The 23,536-nt window shown below is 39.0% G+C and overlaps 1 protein-coding gene across 1 annotated transcript in view; it reads right to left on the reverse strand.

The window, feature by feature from the left end:
• The window catches only part of LOC131684845 (dentin sialophosphoprotein), a 108,694-nt gene that overhangs the window by 48,145 nt on the left and 37,013 nt on the right, over nt 1-23,536 (reverse strand). Inside the window, exon 3 of the mRNA XM_058968058.1 lies at nt 17,516-17,886. Coding sequence (XP_058824041.1) covers nt 17,516-17,606 — 91 coding nt within the window. The 5' untranslated portion in view covers nt 17,607-17,886. The remainder of the gene's footprint in view (nt 1-17,515; nt 17,887-23,536) is intronic.

Here is a 23,536-nt window from a genome sequence, read left to right on the forward strand (position 1 = left end):
TTGTTTTTCTAAGTGAACCAGTTTATGCTCGCTGCAATCAACACCAGATTCTTCCCATATACCTTAAAGTTCTATGCCACAGAAGAATGCCGTACAGACCGTATAAGCGCTGGAATCTTGAAATGCTACTGCCATAGGGAAACTTTTTTGTGACACCATTTAATCACATAAGCCAGTAACTGATCAAACCACCCTCGTAACTGAGCCACCAATATCAAATAGAAAAAAGTAGCAATTCATAGACTAAGTTATCTACAAATCATGGCCTGAAAAAAATTGGATGATCCAATTGGAGTATGAGGGCACAAGACCTAACTTAGAAAAGTTTGATTTCAATGTTTCGCGTTCCACTCGACAGTAATTGACACCAACTTGCTGCCAATTAGATTTAGGATTTATTGTCCAACTGGCTCCAATGTGGTGTTAGTTTAGATATATAGCCTAAGCGACAGCAAGTTTGTGTCAGTTACTGACGAGCGGAACAACATTTTTAGTTTTTAGTTCTGAACGTTTTCTTGCTATTTAAAAAAAACCCTTTGAGTGACAGTACCGATGGTTTCAGCACCGTAATGCCGGGACTCGCCACAAAGGATCGATATGACACGCATGGGGTAATGAGCCAATTTCCGCCCTGTTTCTATTATCACTCTACTCATTTGAAGCTATTGAGCATTTCATCGATTGTATACTGAGTATATAATGAAATAGTCAGGGATTTATGCATTTTTAATGAGTTACATTCCATTATCAACAGTTATTGTAAATACACGGAGAGATGATTGATTAAGAATTCAACTATAGATGTGAATATATTTTTTTAATTTCAACTAGTTGTAATAACTGTAGATAAATCGATTTTTTTTTCATGCAAATGTCACACTGAATAATTGTAGACTCAATCAATAAATAAAAAAACGCATCTATTACCCTACTGTCAAATACCAATAGGGGCGGAACTGTTCTTAACTTTACTATAAAAAGTATATCAATTACCTGGCGAAGCACTCGCACTTTTTTTTCCACTAGACAATGATAGTCGCCTGCAGGCAGAAGCTACTACCGTAACTAAGTGCCCCTTTAACAATTACGGCAAAAGCTTTTCCGAATGTGCCAGTAATGTAGTCAAACCGATTGAGGCGAGGCGCGCATGCAGGCCAGTTAAAATTGCTTCTGGTTGTGTTGTTCCGTCGATAGAGACTGCACACGGGGTACTTTTCGTTCGTTCCTCAAATTCTCGACACGATACGCTAGCAAATGCGAGGGTGCAGGCTCTGATATGTATATATGCACAAAGTAATAGTTTGCCGGTGTTTTGCGTTTGTTATTGTTTTTCCCTTCTTTGAAAGGGAAATTTATGTGCCGATTTTGCTGCTTTTCCGCAACCGTCTTCGTTGATGTAATTACTATTCCTTCACGCTTCTAGCTTGCATAATTTTTCGCAATCCGTAATTCAACAATTAGATTTACCGTACACTGGGATACACTGAACAGCTTTGCGGTAAAGCAACCACTTGAGAACGTATAGAACGATGTATCGTGAACCTAAAAACAAATACACGGAAACGCGAGATACGCTAACTACGCTGAAGTTGAAATTATATTATCATTTATTGTACACACTAGTAATGCGCAAATGCGAACATTCTTTTCACCAACACTGCGATGCTAGAAAGATTTTTCGTGTAGCTCTTTCGTGCGAATATTATTTTACTACATTCAATTTATGAATGTAATAACTTATTGCTCACATGTAAATATAATTTCACATAACAAAAAATCTGAAAAATATCTTTCTGTGCACATGCGACAACTTTACACTTCTATCGGAATTATTGAAATTACTCATTTATTAAAAAAATACACGCACTAAAACCTACCCAAAACCAATCTTACTATATTTCAAAGCAGCATATGTCTATGGCAAAATATGTATCAAAACCGCACAAAAAGCTCTAGCAAGAACAAACCTATTGGAACCGAACCGATCGACTAGCACTCGCTGACTAACGAAACAGCCATAGCGATCGAAGAAAAAGGCACCGAACGACGGCAAGGTACTACGCTTCTCGAACGAACCGCCCCACCAACGTTACCGCTATTCGTACGACACACAGTACGGTCTCGCTCGCAGCCAGACAGCGTAAATAATATACGTTCTACAAGCAGGCAGCAGAGGTATAGAATTCGATGAATCGGCACACGATATGTGCACGAAAGTAGTGTGAGTGAGAACTTTGCTGAAATCAGCACGAAAAGAATATGCGCATGACTGAAGCGGCGCCTCGGATTTCGGTGCAGCGACGATTGCTGGTATGTTTTGTCTGTGCGAAACGTCTTTACGATTGAGCATTATGAAATATGTAAACGGTGCACAAACACACCAAAGGAAGCAGATGTTTTCTTGTCACTGAAGCCTTGTGGAAAAACAACTGCGGTTTGTTATCGTCGAAAACTTCGCAACATTTGTACAAATTGTTACTGAAGGGCGCTGCATTCTATAAATTCTATTGAAATCAAACAAAAAATCGATCGAATTTTACACGCAACGCGTCTCCGTCGTATTCGTGAATGCCTTTGCGCTTGTACTTACAGTGTGTTTTCATAACCATGAAAGAAAACAAGCAAAGATATCGCATTATCTTTAAAACCGAGAATCTATAATTCAAAACTAAATGAGATTTTTTTCGAAATGTGCGCCGAATATTGGGTATCACGGAGGAAGCTATTCCTATTTTCAGCATACAGTGTTGGAAACGCTAAATGTCAATTTTGAAAATGGCAAAACACGGAAAGCCGTTCGACGAAAAAATATTACAAAGCAAAATTGTATGTAAAATAGGTTATCTGAGTCCCATAATCAGAAAAGTAATTAAACTTTTAATTTATTTTACGACACTTTAATGAAATTTATTTTCATTTTTTAAGAAATGCTTCGTGTTCAAAAAAGTATAGAAATCATAACTACGCTTTACTCACCAAAATTCCAATCATCACTTACTACAGTCGGTTCTTTAAAAGTTTACATTTTTTGTCTGCTTTATCCAGGCTCAGACCATAGTTGATCCAAAGTTTACATTTTTAAATAAAAGAAGCACAAAACACAAACACATACTTTCAAGTGTCCTTTTCATTCCAACTTTCAAGTGTCTTTCAACTATACTATCAACTTTAAAGTGTCCTTTACTAAAATATTTTTGACTTGAAACTATCCTTTTCAAATAAATTATTGTTCAATAGTTTTGGAGTCACCGACCACGAAAATCATTATTAAATTTCTAAACAAGTTAGACACTCCCTTATTCATTTTATTATACCAGCATTTTCTGGAAAAGTATGATTTGGCTTACAAAAACACACCAATTAAAAAAAATTGAAACTTTAAAAACATCCATAACTTCGTTAAACACTCTTAAAATTGTCAACACCTGGCTCCCGTTATCGTCTCAAAGCTCAAAACACGTCGCATTATTTCATTATATTCATTAGGGGAACATGGGGAGACTTGACCAGGTTTTCAGTTAAACCTACGTAAATGCCTAAAAATCTTTTCAATCCTTCAAAACTCATTTAAACATAATGCACAGAAGTATTGCGCATATTCATGATTTTTTGTACAATTTTTGGTTCACTTTTTCCAAAGTCAAAAAAGTTTTTCAGAGATGAGTTTCTTTGGTCAAGCCTCCCCACCATTAAAAAAAAGAAAAATAAAAAAATACAATGCATAAAAGGATAAAGCCACGTGGAATGTAATAGAGATATCTGTTAATCTATAGGCAACTAGCTAGTACCTATCGCGCGTTGCTGCGACTTTCAACGAAATACTAGGAAAACATTATTTGTTCCGAAGCGCCATCTGGCGGGCAGATAATCCTCAACTAATAGCACACAACACACTCCATAACAAATTCATACTATGTATAAATTTTTACGGTAATCGGTTAAGCCGTTTGGGCGTCCATAAATCACATACATACAAATTTGGACATACATACAAATTGACTTTTATATGTATAGATATAGATAGATATGATCGTAGCAATATGTACGAAAGTTTCATATTAACACTTCAATGATCATTTCCAAAGTTTGCAATACAAAGCAAGCGCACAAAAAAAATGAAAGATATCCCAAATGAATGTGAAGAAGTTCACTGCGAAATGTTAATGACAAGTTGGCATCTCCACTCTCCCTATCAGACACGTTTCCATAATTGGGTTAAATGCCTAATTGCAAACGACATGTTTATTATGTGTAATAAATATAACAAACACAACGACAAGGGCTTTTGATCCATCGGGGACCCAGAATAATGGGAGAAGGGCCATACTGGCAAAAAATATTGGATTCAGTCACAAGTGGTGACTCTTTATCCCTGTTATTTACATGAATAAGATATAATATGCTTTCGTGGTTAAGTGATTTTTGCAGTAGGAAGTTTTAAAACTTACCTGTCATATGAATAAGGAGCTAAATAAATCTTATAAACTAACTTATAAACTATAAAGAGAGCTAATCGCTGCAATTGGCGATCGCAACGATTTTTTGTCGGAAATTGCTTATAATACTGTTCGTCATAATTTCTAATGTTTCTATGTCTGCGAGTCTGTGCAACTCGTTTGTGCTAAACCAGGGAAGACGCTTCAAAATCATTTTCAGAATTTGGTTTTTGAATTCTTTGAAGCGTTTTCTTCCTAGTAGCACACCAACTTGCTCAAATTGGTACTGCATATAGCATTGCCGGTCTGAATATTTTTTTTTATAAATTAATAGTTTGTTATTTTGACAGAGCCTAGAATTCCAGTTTATAAGAGGGTATAAACCTTTTACATATTTGTTGCATTTTCCTTGGATTCCTTCAATGTAATATAAGTAGGTTTTTTATCGTAAATCAAACCCAAGTATTAACAACATGGTTATGGTTTGGTTCAAGAGAAGCAGCTCTTGTCTTATACGGAAATACAATAAATTGTGTTTTTCCGCATTAGTGGAAATTTTCCATTTTTCAGGTAATCATTGAAAATATTCAAGCTTCATGGCAGTCGACTGCAGATAATTCGAAGACTTCTACCTGTGGCAGAGATCCTAGTATCATCGCAGAAAATCGATCGAATTTTTACAGCCTGCGGGTAGATTTGGAAGATCAGAGATAAAAATATTATATAAGATTGGCGCGACACTTGGCCCTTGAGGGACGCCTGCTTTAACGGGTAGCTTATTAGATACGATAAGATAATTTTTATTTATTTTTATCATGTAAATTGGAAAATTGAAATCCCACATTTCGGCAATTAACCCTTTGTGCCAAACACTGTCGAAAACTTTTTCGATGTCCAGAAGAGCAACTTCAGTGGATTAACTCTCTGAGATATTTCCCTTTATCGTGTTAGTAACTCTTACAAGTTGATGAGTAGTTGAATGTTCAGCACAAAATCCAAATTGCTCGGTAAGAAAAATAGAATTCTCATTGATATGTGACATCATCATTGTAGTTAGGATGATTTTTTTCAAATAATTTACTAAGAGAAAAGAGTAAACTAATTGCTCGATAGCTAGATGCTTCTGCTGGATTTTTATCTGGCTTCAGAATAGGAATAATTTTGGCATTTTTGCCTCTTTCAGGAAAGTATGCTAATTCAAAACATTTGTGGAATATTTTGACCAAGTATCTCATGGTGATTCCGGGAAGGTTTATAAAGAATGTCAAAATCCCAAAAATATTCTTTAACTGGTTCAGGATGGATTTGATCTCATCATAGTTTGTTTCAATAATCTCGTGTAGAGACAATACTCGACAGTGCACTGAAATGGCAAATACGCTGCAGCAATAAAAATGATACCAAGATCGGTTCCAACTTCAATAACCAAACTCTCGATCAGCTTGGTGTCAAGAGACGGTATGCCGCAATGTTGATCCAGCAATTAACCGCTATTGCGATATCTCGATGAATAATTAGAGTTACTCTTCAATTTAATATTTGGTTATAAAAAAGTTTCGGTCGCAACGGCTATATGCACATTATGTATCCTCAAAAAGTAGAAAAAATCGTCTTCGCATGTTTTTAAAGAAGTATTCCAATTTAATAAATTTGAAATGATTATTTTTAATTCATCGTTAAACTTTAAATTCATTACAATTTTGTTAGCGAATTCCCACAAAGCTTCAAACATGGAGGTAGAATTTAACATAGCAATCATCAAATGTAGCATAGATTGATGCAAGAAATTCCATTTATCGACCGTTATGCTACCTAGATCCATAGGAGCAAAGGATACGTTGTGTGCAAACGAACTTGGAGGCGCGGTAGCCGTTATTTAGGCCGTTTTACCTGCCACTGAAGCATAAGATGACATACCATTGTAGGATGGTGTGACGGAGATAGAAGATCCTTGTATAGGTAGAAAAGTTGTTATTCTATTTTGAAGGGGATTAACATGTTAACACATCTATAATTTATCACAAAATTCTAAACTTTTTGAGTGACTTCGTAGAATGGCACAATTAATCCTGCTAAGACAGGACTAAATGTTTAAACATGTTTTCTTGAAGTGTAGCGGAAGAAGTAGGTAAATTTTTTATTTGTTGTTTTCGTTGCTTTGAACAAGAATTCATAATTTTTGCTCGAATAGGACATGGCCAGTAGTTCGATTTATGGTTTTCGCTACAATTAGCGCATTTGAAACTTTTTGTAGTTTCTTTCACCGAACTAGTGTCCTTCGTGTGTGATTCATCACCACAGATCATACATTTGGAATCCAAATGACAATTTTTTGTGCCGTGCCCAAAGCATTGGCATCTTCGACACTGGCTCAGATTTTGAAAAGCAGCGAGAACATGATATTTTGTATATCCCAGATTGGAACCCTAGTAATGATTTTAATGGAGCCCTAGTAATGATTTAAAGTTGGTAGTTTCTACTACTGAAAACAAGACCCATACCAAACTTTCTTAATTTTGTTCTAAGTAATTTCTTTGTTTGGAGTCTACTACTATCCCTTTTAAACTTTCAGTTGTTGGGGCGAAGGTTTCTCTGGATACCCGTTAAGCCTGCCCATTTCGAAAATAAATTCTGTTTGTCTATTTTTGCTTCTTCGTTTCATTGTAAACTAGGCATTCTATGGACTATGTGAAGAAAAGCGGCCATTTTATGGTGATAAAAATGGTTTGAAGAATTTGGTGTAACTCTTTAGGTACTTGTAGGTTTCATTGTGCTATATTTCTCCTTAGTGGAGAAAAATTTGGGTAAAGACTAATTTTTATCCACTAAGCAGAAATAGCTTAAAACCACAGTTGCGCGTTAAGGTCACAAGACCTATGATTAAATTAGTTACGAAACTTGCGTTTCGACTTCATCTCATCAGAATCCGACACCAACTTAGTGCCAGGTCCCAAATTTTTCTTCACTAAGGAGGAATATTGCATAGTGCATCTTGCATAAACTTGCTAAATCAAACTAAATGCTTCGATTTCACTAGTTCTTATCAGCTTAAAAATGAACACCTTTTCCTGTCGAACATCACCCTCAGGGCCATCGAGAGCCGAGTCGGGCCCCAGTGCTTGTATTACTGCCGGGCCTTTTTAAACCTAAACCATCGAGTTCAGCATGAGTTAGTACCTCTTCAGCCATGGTACACTCGTGAGTCCGTGGTTTCTATTGGTCTTTGGTTGACTCATATTACCACATTCACAGCTAGCGTGCCAGACAATGAATTTCGACAGCTTCTTATTTCGTGGTATCCAAATCGGGTAAAATTACCAAGGTTACGAGTTTTTCAATTTGCGGGTACTCAGGTGTACAAAACGATTAACAACGTAATTAGAGGTGCACGGTGATAATTCGTATATTCGTACATCGTTTATGTCATCGCCTAAATATACAGAAGTACTGACACATCCACATCCAACGATATATATCGTTTCGTGAAACAAACGCTTCTACTGATTGATGGTCTGAAACATAATCAGCACGCTATGTCTAACATGGTGAAATCGTAGGTGAACAGATGGCCATCTTTAGCTCCATTTGTACTTTCAACAATAGATCTTAAGGAACGTCTCAAAAAGTAAACAGGAATACAGTTTGACCACAATAGACCACTTTCTGCTGATAATCGTCACTCATTTTTTTCGACATAGTGGGTTAGAACTTAACATGTTGCTTCTACTGTGCATACAAAGCGACACACGGATTGATTTATTTGCTGGTAGCGGTGGAGTAGTTTTTAGCTTTTGAGCAAGATGAGAAGGTAGCAGATGCAGCTCGAAATTATCGTTTAAAATTATTAAATCAATAAGAATTTCAATTTACAAAAGTTTGTCCCACATTGAATTCAAGAAAACCGTTTCTAATCGTAATTTTAGGTAGGTTTTGTTAGTAAACAATGTGATATATGTTAAACAACTGCGAGTACAGCAGGCAACTGAGTACTGCTGTTGTTGGCTGAACTGAACTGATTTGATTTCTTGATTTCGCTAATTATAATTTGGTTCTTGTAGACATCAAACGCATTTTTGGTGAGGCCCAAAATAACCGTTCTATCTCACCACAATGAATTTTTAGGGGAAAAACCCTTGAACGTCCCATAAAAATACAAAACATATCCTTTTTAAAAAATTAAGGTCAGTCTACCTTCTCATCTCGCCCAGAGTAGAAGCTAAGAATCGTTCCGCTATAGATACACGGCAAAAACGACTGCAGACGTATAGTGTTACTATTGATTTTTGGAAATGTGCTGTAAGACCAGCTACTCGGGAAGGGAACCAATCGTGCAGTTTGTGCTTAATCCGGGAGAAGTTGACGCCCTGCAAATGCACCATATCAAACATTACGAAGCACAGTCGTTTGTTTCGCGGAACAACGGGCAGCAATACAGGCAAGAATACAGTAGAATCAGAAGTATCTAGGAAAGGGACACGGTTGGGATTGTACGAAGAAGGATTGATGCTCTGTGCCATGTAGTCGAAGTACAAGGACATAAAACGGGTTTGAGAATTAAGCTCGACGAGCCTCTCGAAATTTTGAATTACCAACGGGTTCAGAATGTCGCATAGGATGAGCAATCGATATGAGAGTTCCCAAAATCGATTTTTTAGCGGAAGAACGCCCGCCAGCACTTCGAGACTCATCGTATGGGTCGAGTGCATGCAACCCAAGGCAATGCGCAAGCAACGATACTGGATTCTCTCCAGTTTGATGAAGTGTATGTTCGCAGCGGAGCGGAAACAGAAACACCCGTACTCCATCACCGACAATATCGTTGTTTGGTACAACCTGATCAGGTCTCCTGGGTGAGCACCCCACCATGTTCCAGTCATTGTTCGGAGAAAATTGATCCTTTGTTGGCATTTCTGTTTCAGATACCTAATGTGACATCCCCAGGTACCTTTAGAGTCGAACCAGACCCCGAGATATTTAAATGTGAAAACCTGGTTGATCGTTGCACCCATTAATAAAAGCTGCAGTTGCGCCGGCTCACGCTTCCTAGAAAAAACAACCAACTCAGTTTTCTCCGTGGAGAACTCAATACCCAGCTGAAGAGCCCAAGCAGACAAATTGTCCAAGGTATTTTGTAATGGTCCTTGCAAGTCGGCAGCTTTGGGCCCTGTAACAGAGACCACCCCGTCGTCTGCAAGTTGCCTTAGCGTGCATGAATTGGCAAGACAATCGTCAATGTCATTCACGTAGAAATTGTAGAGCAGGGGACTTAGACATGAGCCCTGGGGAAGACCCATGTAGCTAAATCGCGATGTTGTTAAATCGCCATGCGAAAAGTGCATGTGCTTTTCAGACAACAGGTTTAGCAAAAAGTTATTTAAAATTGGCGAAAGACCATGCTGGTGCAGCTTCTCTGACAGAATGTTGATAGAAACTGAGTCAAAAGCCCCCTTAATATCCAAGAAGACTGATGCCATCTGCTCTTTGTTAGCATAGGCCATTTGGATTTCTGTAGAAAGCAACGCAAGGCAATCGTTCGTCCCTTTGCCTTTGCGGAAGCCAAATTGTGTATCTGACAGTAAGCCATTTGCTTCAACCCAATTGTCGAGGCGAAACAAGATCATTTTTTCGAACAACTTCCGAATACAGGACAGCATTGCAATCGGCCGATACGAGTTGTGGTCGGAGGCTGGTTTTCCTGGTTTTTGGATGGCGATGACCTTCACTTGCCTCCATTCATAAGGGACAATGTTACCCTCAAGAAACTTGTTAAATAAATTCAACAAGCGCCTTTTTGCAGTGTCAGGCAGATTCTTCAGCAAGTTGAATTTGATTCTGTCTAACCCTGGGGCGTTATTGTTGCACGATAAGAGAGCAAGTGAGAACTCCACCATCGAAAACGGTGTTTCGTTCGCGGTATCGTGAGGAGACGCGGCGCGGCACGTTTTCTGTACCGGGACAGAGTCCGGACAGATCTTCTTGGCGAAAGCGAATATCCAACGGTTTGAATATTCCACGTTCTCGTTGGTACTATTACGGTTACGCATACGTCGAGCCGTACCCCAAAGAGTGCTCATCGCTGTTTCTCTCGTTAACCCGTCGACGAACCGGCGCCAATAACTGCGTTTTTTGGCTTTCATTAGACTCTTCATTCGCCTTTCTAACGACGCGTACTGTTGATAGCTAGCGGGTAACCTGTCTTCCCGGAAGGCCTTATATGCAGTGGACTTTTCCGCGTACAGCTCTGAGCACTCTTTATCCCACCACAGGGTGGGAGACCGTCCATGGGTATTCGCGCTGGGTACTGGTTTAGTCTGAGCTTGATTCGCACTGTCGAGAATCAAGCCAGCCAAAAACCTGTACTCTTCCTCCGGAGGAAGTTCTTGAGTGGATTCGATTTTAACGGATATCGCGGTCGCGTAACTCTTCCAATCAATGTTCCGTGTGCGGTCATACGAGACATTGACTGTTTCCGATGGTCTTGAACCGTTAGCAATTGAAATCACGATAGGCAAATGATCGCTACCGTGGGGATCAGGGATCACCTTCCACATGCAATCTAACTGTAGCGATGTCGAGCAAAGCGATAAATCCAACGCGCTTGCGCGTGCTGGTGGTGTAGGAATCCGCGTCATTTCTCCCGTGTTTAAAATGGTCATGTTGAAATTATCGCAAAGATCTTGGATTAATGTTGATCTATTATCATCATGAAGACAGCCCCATACCGTACCGTGCGAGTTAAAGTCTCCCAGAACTAGCCGCGGTGCCGGTAAGGATTCCGTGATATTACAAAGCGTTCGGTGCCCTACCGAAGCTCTAGGACACGGAAAACCGATTCATCACAATTTCAACTAAAAAATTAGTTGAGTTTTTGGTTTCGTCTAGTTAATGTTTGGGCGAACTAAATTTTTGTTGCAAACAATAATCCAACGTTGTTGGTTTGATGCTGTCAGTTTCAGTCTGGACACGAACGTTTCATCCTAGCACAAAACTTAAAAAGCTAAAGCACAAAACTTGAAAAGCTACATGAGCTAAAGCTTGAAACGCTTGTCTCAGCTTCTAACGCTTGTTTTAGTCCAGACACAATTGCATATGCCGTTACACACCTTTTCAGCCAAGACACAAACGACTAGAATTCAACTAATCTCATTGATGAATTAAACTGCTTCATCGTAAAATACAACATAGGATATTTCAAACGTTTTGTTTCACCGACCGACGGATGAAAGGTATGGAATTAAATTGTTGAAAAATTCCGTATGTCAGTAATTCACACGTAAATATAATACAGAGTTATGTTTCTCATAATGTTATCTTTTTATAAACTGCAATCTTAAATGAGACGAAATAGCCAAAGGTATTTAAGGATTGTTGGAAATTGATTGATTTGAATTTTAGAATAAAGGTATATTTTTTTTTCTATTTAGTCACAAACACTATCCAGCACTACAAAAAAAACTTCATACTTATTCCACATCTAGTTTGGAATCTCAAACGATGAAAAATAATTATCATATTACATATTACATTGGTTAATAATTGAAATGTTAGTATATAATCGACTAAATCCGAAATAGAATGATTTTGACAATTTTCGACAATACTTTCAATTTTCAGTGCACATGTATTGAAAAAATGTCAATAAAAATCATCCCTTTATTGAAATGTTTTTAAAGAAAAACTACACACCTAGAAAAAATAGTGTAAATTTACGTCTCCTGACCCTGACATATACGAGCATCAAAAATGACTTAGTTTTATGTTTGATTTCAATTTTACATGACGTTTAATTTCGTAAATCATGTAATTTTACTCCACATACAGCCTTTGTTCTGAATGGTAGGAAGTGTAATTTTATGTCATTGTGCATGTAAAGTATACATTTCATGTAAAATTGAATGGAACACGTTAATGTTCCGTCATTTCGTAAATTACGGTTTGTTGGATTGTGTCATGTTTGCAATTACGTCAACGATAAAATTCAGATTTTTTTGGTGTGTAGGTAAAACCAAAATGAGGTCAGTTGAATTTCTGTTTTTTTTGTGTACTGGTTCAGGTAGTTGCGTCCAGGATAAAACAAGCTTTCCAAGCTGAGACAACTACCTACGTGCTTAACCGTTATGCCCAGCGTGTATGAACATAGTTGCTGTCGCTACCTTGATGTATTTCAGTAAGGTGTGCATCTTAGCTACTTGCTGTCATTTCGTATGATGTGTGTCTTGAATCAAAATCAATAATAATTTTCAATAACTATTATTTGAGAATCTCTCAAAATTAAGAGAAAATTTAGTTACGTTATTCATTTTTCTGTTGAAATCAACTAATTAGAAAAACAAAAATTTGTTTTGTTATTTTCTTCATCGAATGGCTTTCAGTGGAGGAATGTAGATGGAAGCAATGCAAAGGTCTTTACCTTTGATTAAAACTTGACAAGCGACAATTTCAATGCCTGGTGTCGAAGGGAGGTTAATTCGGTTGAAAGAATAGCACTTTTTGATCCCCAAAAGTACTCCTCCATAGGGGTTTTCTCGATCCAAACGAATTATATTAAAGTCGTGGAAGTTGAGATTTATATCGGAAGTTAACCAAGTTTCACATAATGCGAAAGCATCACATTTTAAACTATTTAGTAAAAATTTAAAGGAATCGATTTTCGGGAGGATACTTCTGCTGTTCCACTGTAGAACAGTGATCGAATCGGTGACCTCGTTCGATGACTTAGCCATCGAAGGATACGATCGCTGCAAGGAGGGGCCATTTAGTAGTCAACTGCTTCAACAATGTTTGCACTATAGGGAGAAAACGTATCAGAAGGCTTTTAAGAGGATCAGTAACATTGAAAGCTGTGAAAATGAAGTCCACTATGTCAGAAAATTTCATTAGTCCGCTACTGGACTGAGTATCTGTTTGAAAAAAGGGGACACTTGGGGTTTTTGGTGTCCCTGGAAGTGGTGGGTACTCCTTGTTAGAATTAATATTTCCAAGTCCTGGAGCAAATTGCTTCGGCTTTTGTGCATCACTTCCGTTGGATTTAATGATTGTAGTTGGCGCACTCTGAGTGGACGACACCTTGGCACCCTTACGGGGCAATGTAGGGGAGGCTGGATTTCTCCTCTTCCTGGATTCCCCTGGGTTAACCAAAGATGTTCCCTCTCGTGGGTCGTCAGATTCTTGCTCAACGTTAGCCAAACCAGCATAGGGATTTTCGGACAGGACAGATGGCGAAGCATTCTTTAGCATTTCTGCATAAGAACGCCTTGAGCGTTCCTTAAGGGAGCGCTTAATTTTATCCCCGCGCTGCTTGTACGCAGGGCATGCTTTAAGAGCATGTGAAGGGCCCCCGCAGCAAATACACTTTTCAGTTTCTTTGTCGCAAGAGTCATCCTCATGCTCTCCTTCGCATTTGCCGCATCGTTTCTTATTTCCACAATATGTGGCTGTGTGGCCCAACTGCTTGCAATTGCTGCAGCTCATGACCCGCGGTACAAACAGGCGAACTGGTAGGCGAACCCTGTCAAGGAGGATGTAGTTGGGAAGAGAGGACCCGGCGAATGTCACCCGAAGCGAGCCTGATAGAGAGTAGGTAGTCTTACCTCCCTCGGTGTTTGCGGTATACAATTGTTTGCATTCTAAGATCTTAATCTGTTCAAGAGAGGGGTCCTTAAAGCAGCCAACTCCGTTCTCCAACAGTTCTTCGCATTTCAGGCCCGGTTCGGACACTACCCCATCGATTTCACAGGCCACACAAGGCACGTACGCTTTAAATTCCCGTGTAAAGCGCTCACAGCAAGCAATCGCGTTTGCCTGGCCGAGATCATTCACTAGAACACGTATCTTGTTTGCCCGAACACGTGTTATCTGAGCTACAGCCGGGTAATTAGCAGTCAGATCTCGAGAAAGTTTTAATATATTAACCGGTTTCTCTCCGGTCCGAAAATATACCACCCATGGCCCAGAGGAACCTTCTGGGTACTGCTTTATACGGGGAGCAATGCGAGTATTAGGGAGATCAGGGACTTCCATGATTACATCAGATGGTATTTCGCCCTCGGCCATTTAAGCACGAGGGCAGAGCGTTATATAAACGGGAATGTGTCTTATTATTTGATTTGAGTAAAGTAGGGAAAAGGAAAGAAAGCAAACGAGGAAAACAAAATAAAGCTAAACTTATCTGCAAACAACGTCGATTGTTCCGCACCAGCGAAAACAATGTACTGGATTTACTGTCGGCACCAGCAGAACGGCAGCTAACGAACGAACAAAGGATGACCTTGACTCACTAAAATTTACACACCGAACACCACTGTGAAATATAACGATCCGTTCCGTTCAAAGGTTGGGAGACGTATGATAAAAGAAATTAATAACCTGGCCATGAATTACAGCTTCAGTTCAAACTGGATTAGACAAACGACCGTTTCCTTCTGCCGATGCAACAATTGATCCAAAGCCCGCTAACTTACATCACCGCTTTAGTACTCATGAACAAAACATTTTGGGTTTGTATTTGCACGTTGATTAAAAAAAACTAATCTCACGTGTTGCACATCATGAAATAACTACTGATAAAATGAGAATTGGTATTTAGAACAAACAAGTCATGAGTTTCCCAAAATAGAATTTAAAAAATAAATGTTGCTTCTTCAAGCTCATATCAAGCTTCAAAAATAAAAAAACTGATAGGAAATTGAACTAGTTCTGGATTTGACTCGGGATTGTTTGAAGTAAAACGGGTTCGGGTCTGACTTCGAATTTGTAAAGTGTGAAATATCTAGCTTACAAACATAACCTTACACGATATAATTCAGGTATCGCAGATAGTATAAAATTTAAGTAACTCACTCAATTATAACAAGTTAGCCGTATTATTTTTACTGGCCATTACATTTATATTGAGCTATAGAAGCGTCAAACGATGCTCAACTTCATTCCGCTCCTTCCACTGCAGCCACAATCAGGCTTCAAACTACTGCTCAAATGAACACCTTGCAGTAACGCAACCGGTATCTGCACCAACCAGCCCAGCTTACCCTAGCACCATATCTGATTATTTTATACGGCCTTTCGAGGCGTCTGGGCCCTAGTTTACTCTGTTTCGTTGGTTCTCATTACTCGCTGTTTACGATGAATATGTGTTGTTCGGATTGCCCAATAATGGGTCCAATTACGGTCTGGTGCAACTGTGGGAGAAAAGCGAAAAACAATAATATCGAACCGAACGCTGCTAATAATACCTGTCTAACTTTTTTGTGGTGCTGCCTAAAGTCAATAAACTTCGGTTGACTTGTTGATGGTTGTTACGCTCATACGTATTTGTTTACCATCATAGCGTGCAAGTTATCCCAACAAAGTGCTGGAGCCATCAGGCAAAGAAACCAAAACACTATACTGAAAGAACGGTTTGCACGATAAACCTAGTATGTCCAAACCCGAAACGCCACCGACACATGCGCAGGTGAGTCGAAGATTTCCAATACACTCAGATTGGGGTTTTCGGACTTATCAGGTTTCCTACGGGTACGCTTTTAAAAGGTAAACACAAGTCTAGTGCATATCTGCTGCAACCATCAACCGGGGCGTTAATTAATGACATAATGAGCACCAGCTGCAGTGGAAAAGAAGAACTTCGCAAAATCCCATACAAGGCTAGCATCACCGGCGGCAGTGGTGCGAAACGGGGCCAGTAGTATCAAGACTCAAGAGGTGAGACCCCAAACGGACGAGAAGTGGAGAAAACTGAGAGAGCTCTTAGTAACCCGTTTTACCGTGACGCTTAGTTCGTGCGAAACTGGGATTGCAGGTTGATGCAATTGCGGTTAGATACGAAGTAATTTAATATAAAAAGCGGGTGAGAATAGACATGATATGCCGGTCTATAGTTGCAATACACTTAAATTGCATAAAAAAGCAGTGCCAGTTAGGCGTCCAGCAGCAGAAATATCTCAGCCTATACACTTAAAGCGATTACCTTTAATCCGTACGATACATTCAATATTATACAAATCGCTGCGAGCTGGAGAATTTATAGGCTCAATGTCCTCGCAATATTTGACATAACGACCCCCTCCCCACCTAATTACAGACGGATTATTACTAACGCATCGTATATAGTTAAGTATCAACTGCAATACCAAGCTAGTATTCTGAACATCTACAGCTGTGCTAATCAAACGGGCGAAATCTTCTTTCGCTTTGTATCGTCTACCGCCCTGCCGCCGTCTCCTGTGGCATACTACCAACCGTGCCCCTCGTCATTCATGACTGACACAGTGCCAGTGGACTGCAGTGACTAGCGGGAAAGCCGGTATTGCGAGCTTGTTGGTGGATTCAGCTGAGTGGCTTCGGTTATGTGCAAAGCATGATAACTAAACGTTGCAGTTGCCAAATAGAAGCTGCACTTTTACTCTCGGGGCTCGACTATATTGGACAATATCGTGATGTAATCGACGTGAATGACTGACTGGGAATTGGACCGGCTCGATGCTAATATGGTGGTACTGGTTCTAGCAGTATTAGCTACACACCACTAACCACATGTTCTTTTTCGGTTTGTGTTCGGTGTTATTTCAGATTATTTAGCTTCAATTGATTCTCGGCTTGTAGACAAAGTTGCCTATCATTCTTCGATGAAGGGTAATGAGGCTATCATTGCCCTGATGCTTTGAAGTCGTTCAACTCATTGGCTCAAATGGTAGGGATAAAATTGGGACACTAAATTGGAGTATTTGCTTGTATTCGCGCCATTTTAGTTAATATATTGTTTCTTAGAAACGAGGTAAATAGATTGGTACTAATTTATATTGATTCCACCGATTGAATGTCGAGTAATTACCGAAATATTGCGAGACTCTCCCCAATAGCGCCAATATAGGCTCATTATCTTATTTGTGGACATTCTAGAAAAAAAAAAATCTGTAAGCGACTAATCCAATTACTTGTTCCAAGTATTAAATAACTATATAAATTTTCCATTACGATTATGGAGGTGGGGTGGCTAATATCTACCGAACAAATATCCGAATCAGTCACCGCAATGGAGGATTAAAATGTAAACCATCGTCGGGAAAACACACGCAACTCACCTTTCGGCGATCCATACTCGCTGTTGACCGAAAACAAATGGTTCGTTTGTTGATTGTTTCCTTGACTAAATGCAACTGTGTCCACCCCCATAGCACTGTCACTGGTTCCGGCATTGACGGCCGAGTCACGTTTCGAGCGTTTCTTTCCACCACTCGCACTTGTTGTTGTACAGTTTAAACTACTACTGTTGCTGCAAGCAACACTCACACTACCACTACCCGAAGAACAGTTATTTTGTACTGGATGGTTGCCAGCTGGAGATGTACCGCTGCCGCTGGCAATGCTGGTAGTCGAAGGGGTCGGGACAACCGTTGGACCAACGGTAGTACTTCGCCAGCTCAAATGAGCACTTTCGGTCGTTTCCTCGAAACTGCAAAAATAGAGAAGAAAATGTTTAGTAAACACTAATTACGAAAGGATTTTTAAAAAAAGTTCTGGGCTATTTTTTTATTTAGATTACAGAAATTTTAACCTTAAGGTCATTCGCCTCTTCGGGTTAGAAAAGTCTCTTATGAAAAATTAACCCTATGACTCGACTCGAGCCCAGGTGCGCTGCGTACAAAGCAATCGATTTACCAAGTACGCTACACTCACCCCCTTCTGGGTTATGTTTTTTTAAGTTATCCCGGGCTATGTTTATTAAATAGATTTTTTTGGGAGAATTTTATAATTATTATCCATGCAAATCAATGTTGTATTCATGACTAGTTTATTATTTATAGCATTGTAGAAGATTGAGAAAAATTTAAAAACCTCACACGAAAAAAACAGTAATTCTCGAGTACTTTTTCAAATGGACGTAAGAAACATTGAGAGCCTCTCTTTGTTTACTTTCTCTTTCGTTTATTACGACGTCATTACAACACTTTGTACTAATTTTCCAGTACATATCGAAAGCCGACGGTTTTTACTACAATATTATGCAAAGAGTAGAGTAGTAAATGTTGAAATGGCCGAGTAATGAACAGAAGAGAAAGACTTCAAAGAGAATCTCTCATTGTTACTTACGTCCATTTGAAAAAGTACTCGAGAATTGTAATATATTTATACTCGCGTAGTTTGAAGAACAGTCACTAATAAAGGGTGAGTCGTTAATTATTGCGACATTTTAGACTGATTGTTAAATCGGCTATAGTTATCGAAAGGGAACCAAAGTTTTACAGTAGCACACTATATATTTATTTCAGCTTATATACTACCCATGATCGCATATTTGTTCTATTTTCTATAGGATTTCCTATCTTTCTGGGACTGATTTGCGATCATAGGTAGTATACGTCGGTTGAACTTTAGAATGAGTTTGAGTAAAATGCTCGACATTTGTGATTGCTGCATCACCCTTACGCCTTTCCTTTCGTCCTTCGGCATTCCTGTGGTTTTTCGAAACTAGAAACACTTAATCATGACCAATAACTTTTCGTTAGGACTGAGTTCTGGACAAATTAGGCCAAAATAGCTGTGTTTGGTCGTGTTGCCTTGCTAACGGCAAAAGCTGTTTTTGGAGACACTCAGTTTTGTTAATCTCATTTTTCATGGAGCTTTTGGCCACGAATGGACCATGTTTTCCACTAGTGCATATGGCCTGCCAAATCAGGTACTTCGATGCGAATTTTGACAGCTTCTTCTGCTTGAAACGGTCATCCGCAGCAGTCCTTACCCGTGAAATATACCTATCCCAGCGCAACTGCTTGATGTTGTCTCTTCATCGATGACGCAGCTCACCAGTATTTCGTTAGTAGCGTCGTGAGTTTTTGGCCGTGTGTTTTGGCAACACTTTGCTGGTGTTCGTCCCGATTTGGGAAGTGCTGCATCTTATGCGTTTTCAATCAGGATCTCTTCTTGGCCCATTCGACGAAACTTTGCAAAACATCTATTTTTCTGGGCTAGTCCTGTGTCGAAATGTTCGGGTTCCGCTTGAGATGAGCAATCAATGCTCTGTTGTTTTTTACGTATTGTTTCTGGTTTTCTTTGTTTTCAGTTTCAGGAACCATTGTTTTCAGTTTCAGGAACCTTTCATTCCTAAGACACGATGCGATGTGGATTTTGCATGTTTGTAAAAAAAATGCTTTCGCGAACGGTTTGCTGATTTTCTTCCATCTCGAACTCTCACTGACAACTGTTAAACTTAGTGGATGTTAACAATACTCTTAAAAGAGAAACTGGGCAAATTTAGGTTACTTCCGGTCAAGTATGAGAAAGGTTACGTAAGTTTCAAGGCATCGCAATAATTGTCTACAAACCCTTTGTTCGTTTATTTCTTTTCATTTTTTCCATCTTTTAAATTTATAAAATACCCAAGACTCCGTTAAACCCACGCATTCTGCCGTATCAAATAAGTGGTATGTATAAAAAATGGTTTGATCTGAAAGGTTGAAACCGTACAATTGCCCTAATTGATATTCAAATAAGAAGTTATCTATAGTAGGGGCTGTCAGTATTTTATGTCCCGGGGCCCGGCGCGTCCCTCAACGGCTCGGGGCCCAATATCACTGGTGAGGGTGGTATTGGATCCAGGAAAAATTAGCCCAGGATGCCATTTTTATACACATGCCTGTAGCGTGCGGTTGGCCCCCACCAAGGTGTGCCAACCCTTGCCTTGCTGAAATTTCAATCTTTATAAAATAATTGGAATACGTCATACAATAAGTCGAAATCAGTGTGCCACTTCCAGGTACACACTAAATTGTTGTTCGTAAGTCGAACTGAAAAAACGGAAGCCAATGTAAATAACCAAAGGGGCACACATCCGAGATTCCACCGAAGGCTCCAAAAGACCACGCTACGGCGCTCAGCCCTGCTAGCTAGCGTGTCTACTTTCCCGCCTACAAAGTAGAGATCGACGGCGCGATCACCGATTAGTTTTAAATGTCATCTAAAAGGCAAAATATGCAGCTACATTACTGTACTGCCCGCGGGGCAAGCACTGGCAGCTTTGAGTGCGTCGTATTAAAAATACCAACGTATTTTGAATACATTTAAAGTCAATAATGAAAGTATTGAAAAATACTTCTATTGTACTTAAGGGGTATACCCCTTTTTATTTTCCAAAAAAATCGATTTTTTTATTACTTCTGAAAGTACAGCTCCTTGAGAATAACTTTCAACATTTTTATAGAAATAGATCGAAAGTTACAGCGCTTCCAAGCGCCATTCGCTTTTAAACTCGTTTATCTCGAAATATAGTTTTTTCCAAAAATGGTCTTTCCGTGATCGCGATTGCCGAAAAACCAGGCAACCCCTTTTTTTAAACTTTTTTCCAATTGGTCGTAATTAATTGTTACCTTAACGATAGCTTTTTGATGTATAAATTTTTGCTTTGCAGCTGATAATTTTTTCATACAATTTTTGGAGCTTAATAAAACAGCGATTTTTTCGAGAAAAACGTTCCCGAGTGGTACGAGGAATACTAATACTAATGAAATTTTTTGAGTTTTGGGATTGTAGTTTCAAGGTTTACAGGCCGCATCTTGCGCATTTTTGCTCCAAAGCTTTTATAACTATGTTTTTGAAAATGCCCGCAGGGAGACGCACTGTAGCTCATAAATCTTCTTACGGATTAGTTACCTAAACAACTTCATGTTGTTGAGAAATTATTAATTTTTACTACATTCCTACTATAAAATGTGATTGGCTACTATTATTGACATGTATATTAACCCTTTAACGACCAACACCTTCAAGTAGGTTTACATAAAAATAGCCGAAAAAGGAATTACGGAATTTCAAAACTAATAACTGAAACGGATTCAGTGATCCAAAATTAGTTAATACCCCAGTTTTTAACCATATAAACCATTTTTTTGCCTTTCTCATATGGAAAGGTTATGCAATCACTCTGAAAAATGTCAACCTAATCCCGGCCCGGAGGGCCGAGTGTCATATCCCATTCGACTCAGTTCGTCGAGATCGGAAAGTCTGTATGTGTGTATGTGTGTGTATGTATGTGCGTATGTGTCAAATAATGTCACTCATTTTTCTCAGAGATGGCTGGACCGATTTGCCCAAACTTAGTCTCAAATGAAAGGTGCAACCTTCCCATCGGCTGCTATCGAATTTTGGATCGATCGGAATTCTGGTTCCGGAATTACGGGTTTCAGAGTGCGGCCACACAGAAATTTCTCATATAAAGTATAGGAAAAATTAAAAATAAAATTTTTATTTTTGATGCTAAATGTGTTCAAGGTGCATGAAACATCGAGATTTGATGCAAACTCGAAAAAAAAATTGACGACGATTCACTTCTTTGGATTTTGGCACATTTTTGCCTTTCTCATATAGAAAGGTTATGCAATCACTCTGAAAAACGTCAACCTAATCCCGGCCAAATTTTTTTTTCGACTCGAATAAGGTTTCTGGATTTTAACAGGGGCGTAGTTGATGGTTTACGGAGAGGGGTTACACCCCCCCTCTACTGTTCACACCCCTTCTTTAAAAATCTCCTTAAATCACCCCTCAGACCACCACCTCATCCAGCCCTCATACCCCTCCCTTTCAACCCCATCATCTTTAAATCACCACTATATCACAAAGCATACCAATTTAAGCTGGGGAGTCGTTCGTTCATGGGACTTTCGCCCTCCTCACATACCCACCCCCGCATGACAAAATGAGTTAGCAAGCAGATAACATATTTCATACTATGTTGCCGAAACGCAACATAGTATGAAATAAGGATTGGTGCCCTCCTGTACAAAGACTGGTTTTTACCAACAAATTTTCACCCTAGTGAGAAATTTTGGTTTTTACGAAATTTTCCTCCTTAGGGTGAAATATAGCATAGTGCACAGTGGCCGGGGGCTGGCCAAAACCTCAAAAATTTATTTTTAAAATATTGATATTTTATATTTTTCCTAAATTTCTCATGTATTGAATGATGTATATTCGAAATTTTATGATCATTGGATGAGAACACGATTTTTAACACGAGTTTAAACGTACCAAGGTCCGGATTTTTTAATGATTTTCATTTCCGAAACCACCATTGCTCTGTTCACTTCAAATGCAAGTTGCTCTTTTGATTTTGGTTCGATTTTAGCACAACTTGTTTCATTGTGTAGAGGAACTAAAGAACTTGGTTAGTGAGTAAAATACTTTTGGTAAATTTGCTTGGAACTATGACTTTTTAGTTTAAATATGTTTAAGGTGGTCAGACCAAAAATACTTTGTTCACTAATGTATTCTGTACAAATTTCGGAATCATTTCGGAACGGTCAAGTAGTATACATTCTATGTGAAATTACTTCTACTTTTCGAATATCATGGTCTCGTTCTGCGCCTAAGTGCGCAAAAAGGTTTAAGAAGATTTTGAAGCTTTGTTGCTGATATGGAGACGCATGGTGTTTTGTGTAAAATAGTTAGACAATCTACAGTAAACCAACACGTTCAACAATGGTTTTTAGGTAGTGTTCTTCATTTTTTATGATATTGTTGACATTGGTGAACAGTAACAGAGAATCTATCATGAAAACGGGATCATAGTTATAAGAAAGGTTCAATGACACTGTATGGAAAAATGCATTTAATATTTTACGACTTTTGACATCAAAAATGAGCTCAGCACCTCAAAATTAGCTTAAACTGTGATTTTCAGCCAAATTGGGTAACATTTGAGGTTTTGTCCGACTTTTGTTTGAAGAGCCGCCACTGTGTAGTGCTTTCGCATAGGCCTGCTAAGCCAAGACAAGTTTCGGCTTCACTTGTGTCTCATCGGCATAAACAGAACTTCTGCTCGAACGGGACATCACGTTTGATCAGTCGTTTGATTGAAACACATAGTGTGTTTTAGTTTTAAGGGATTTGCGTCAAGCCGGCGCTAATCTATTCCGACAATGTGTTAGTGTCGGTTTCTGATGAGGCGAAGCCGAAACGCAACATAGTATGATTGATCTAATGCTGATTAGGCTAATGGAGTATGATATTTTTTTGTTTCAAGTGTTTCACCGTCGACACGTAGCTCATCAAGTTCGTGGCTGGCATGCCATTGTGTATAAGTGCAAAGTGTACTAAGAATGTAATGGACA

This window comes from Topomyia yanbarensis, chromosome 2, assembly GCF_030247195.1.
Source record: "Topomyia yanbarensis strain Yona2022 chromosome 2, ASM3024719v1, whole genome shotgun sequence".
In the NCBI taxonomy this organism is placed as follows: domain Eukaryota; kingdom Metazoa; phylum Arthropoda; class Insecta; order Diptera; family Culicidae; genus Topomyia; species Topomyia yanbarensis.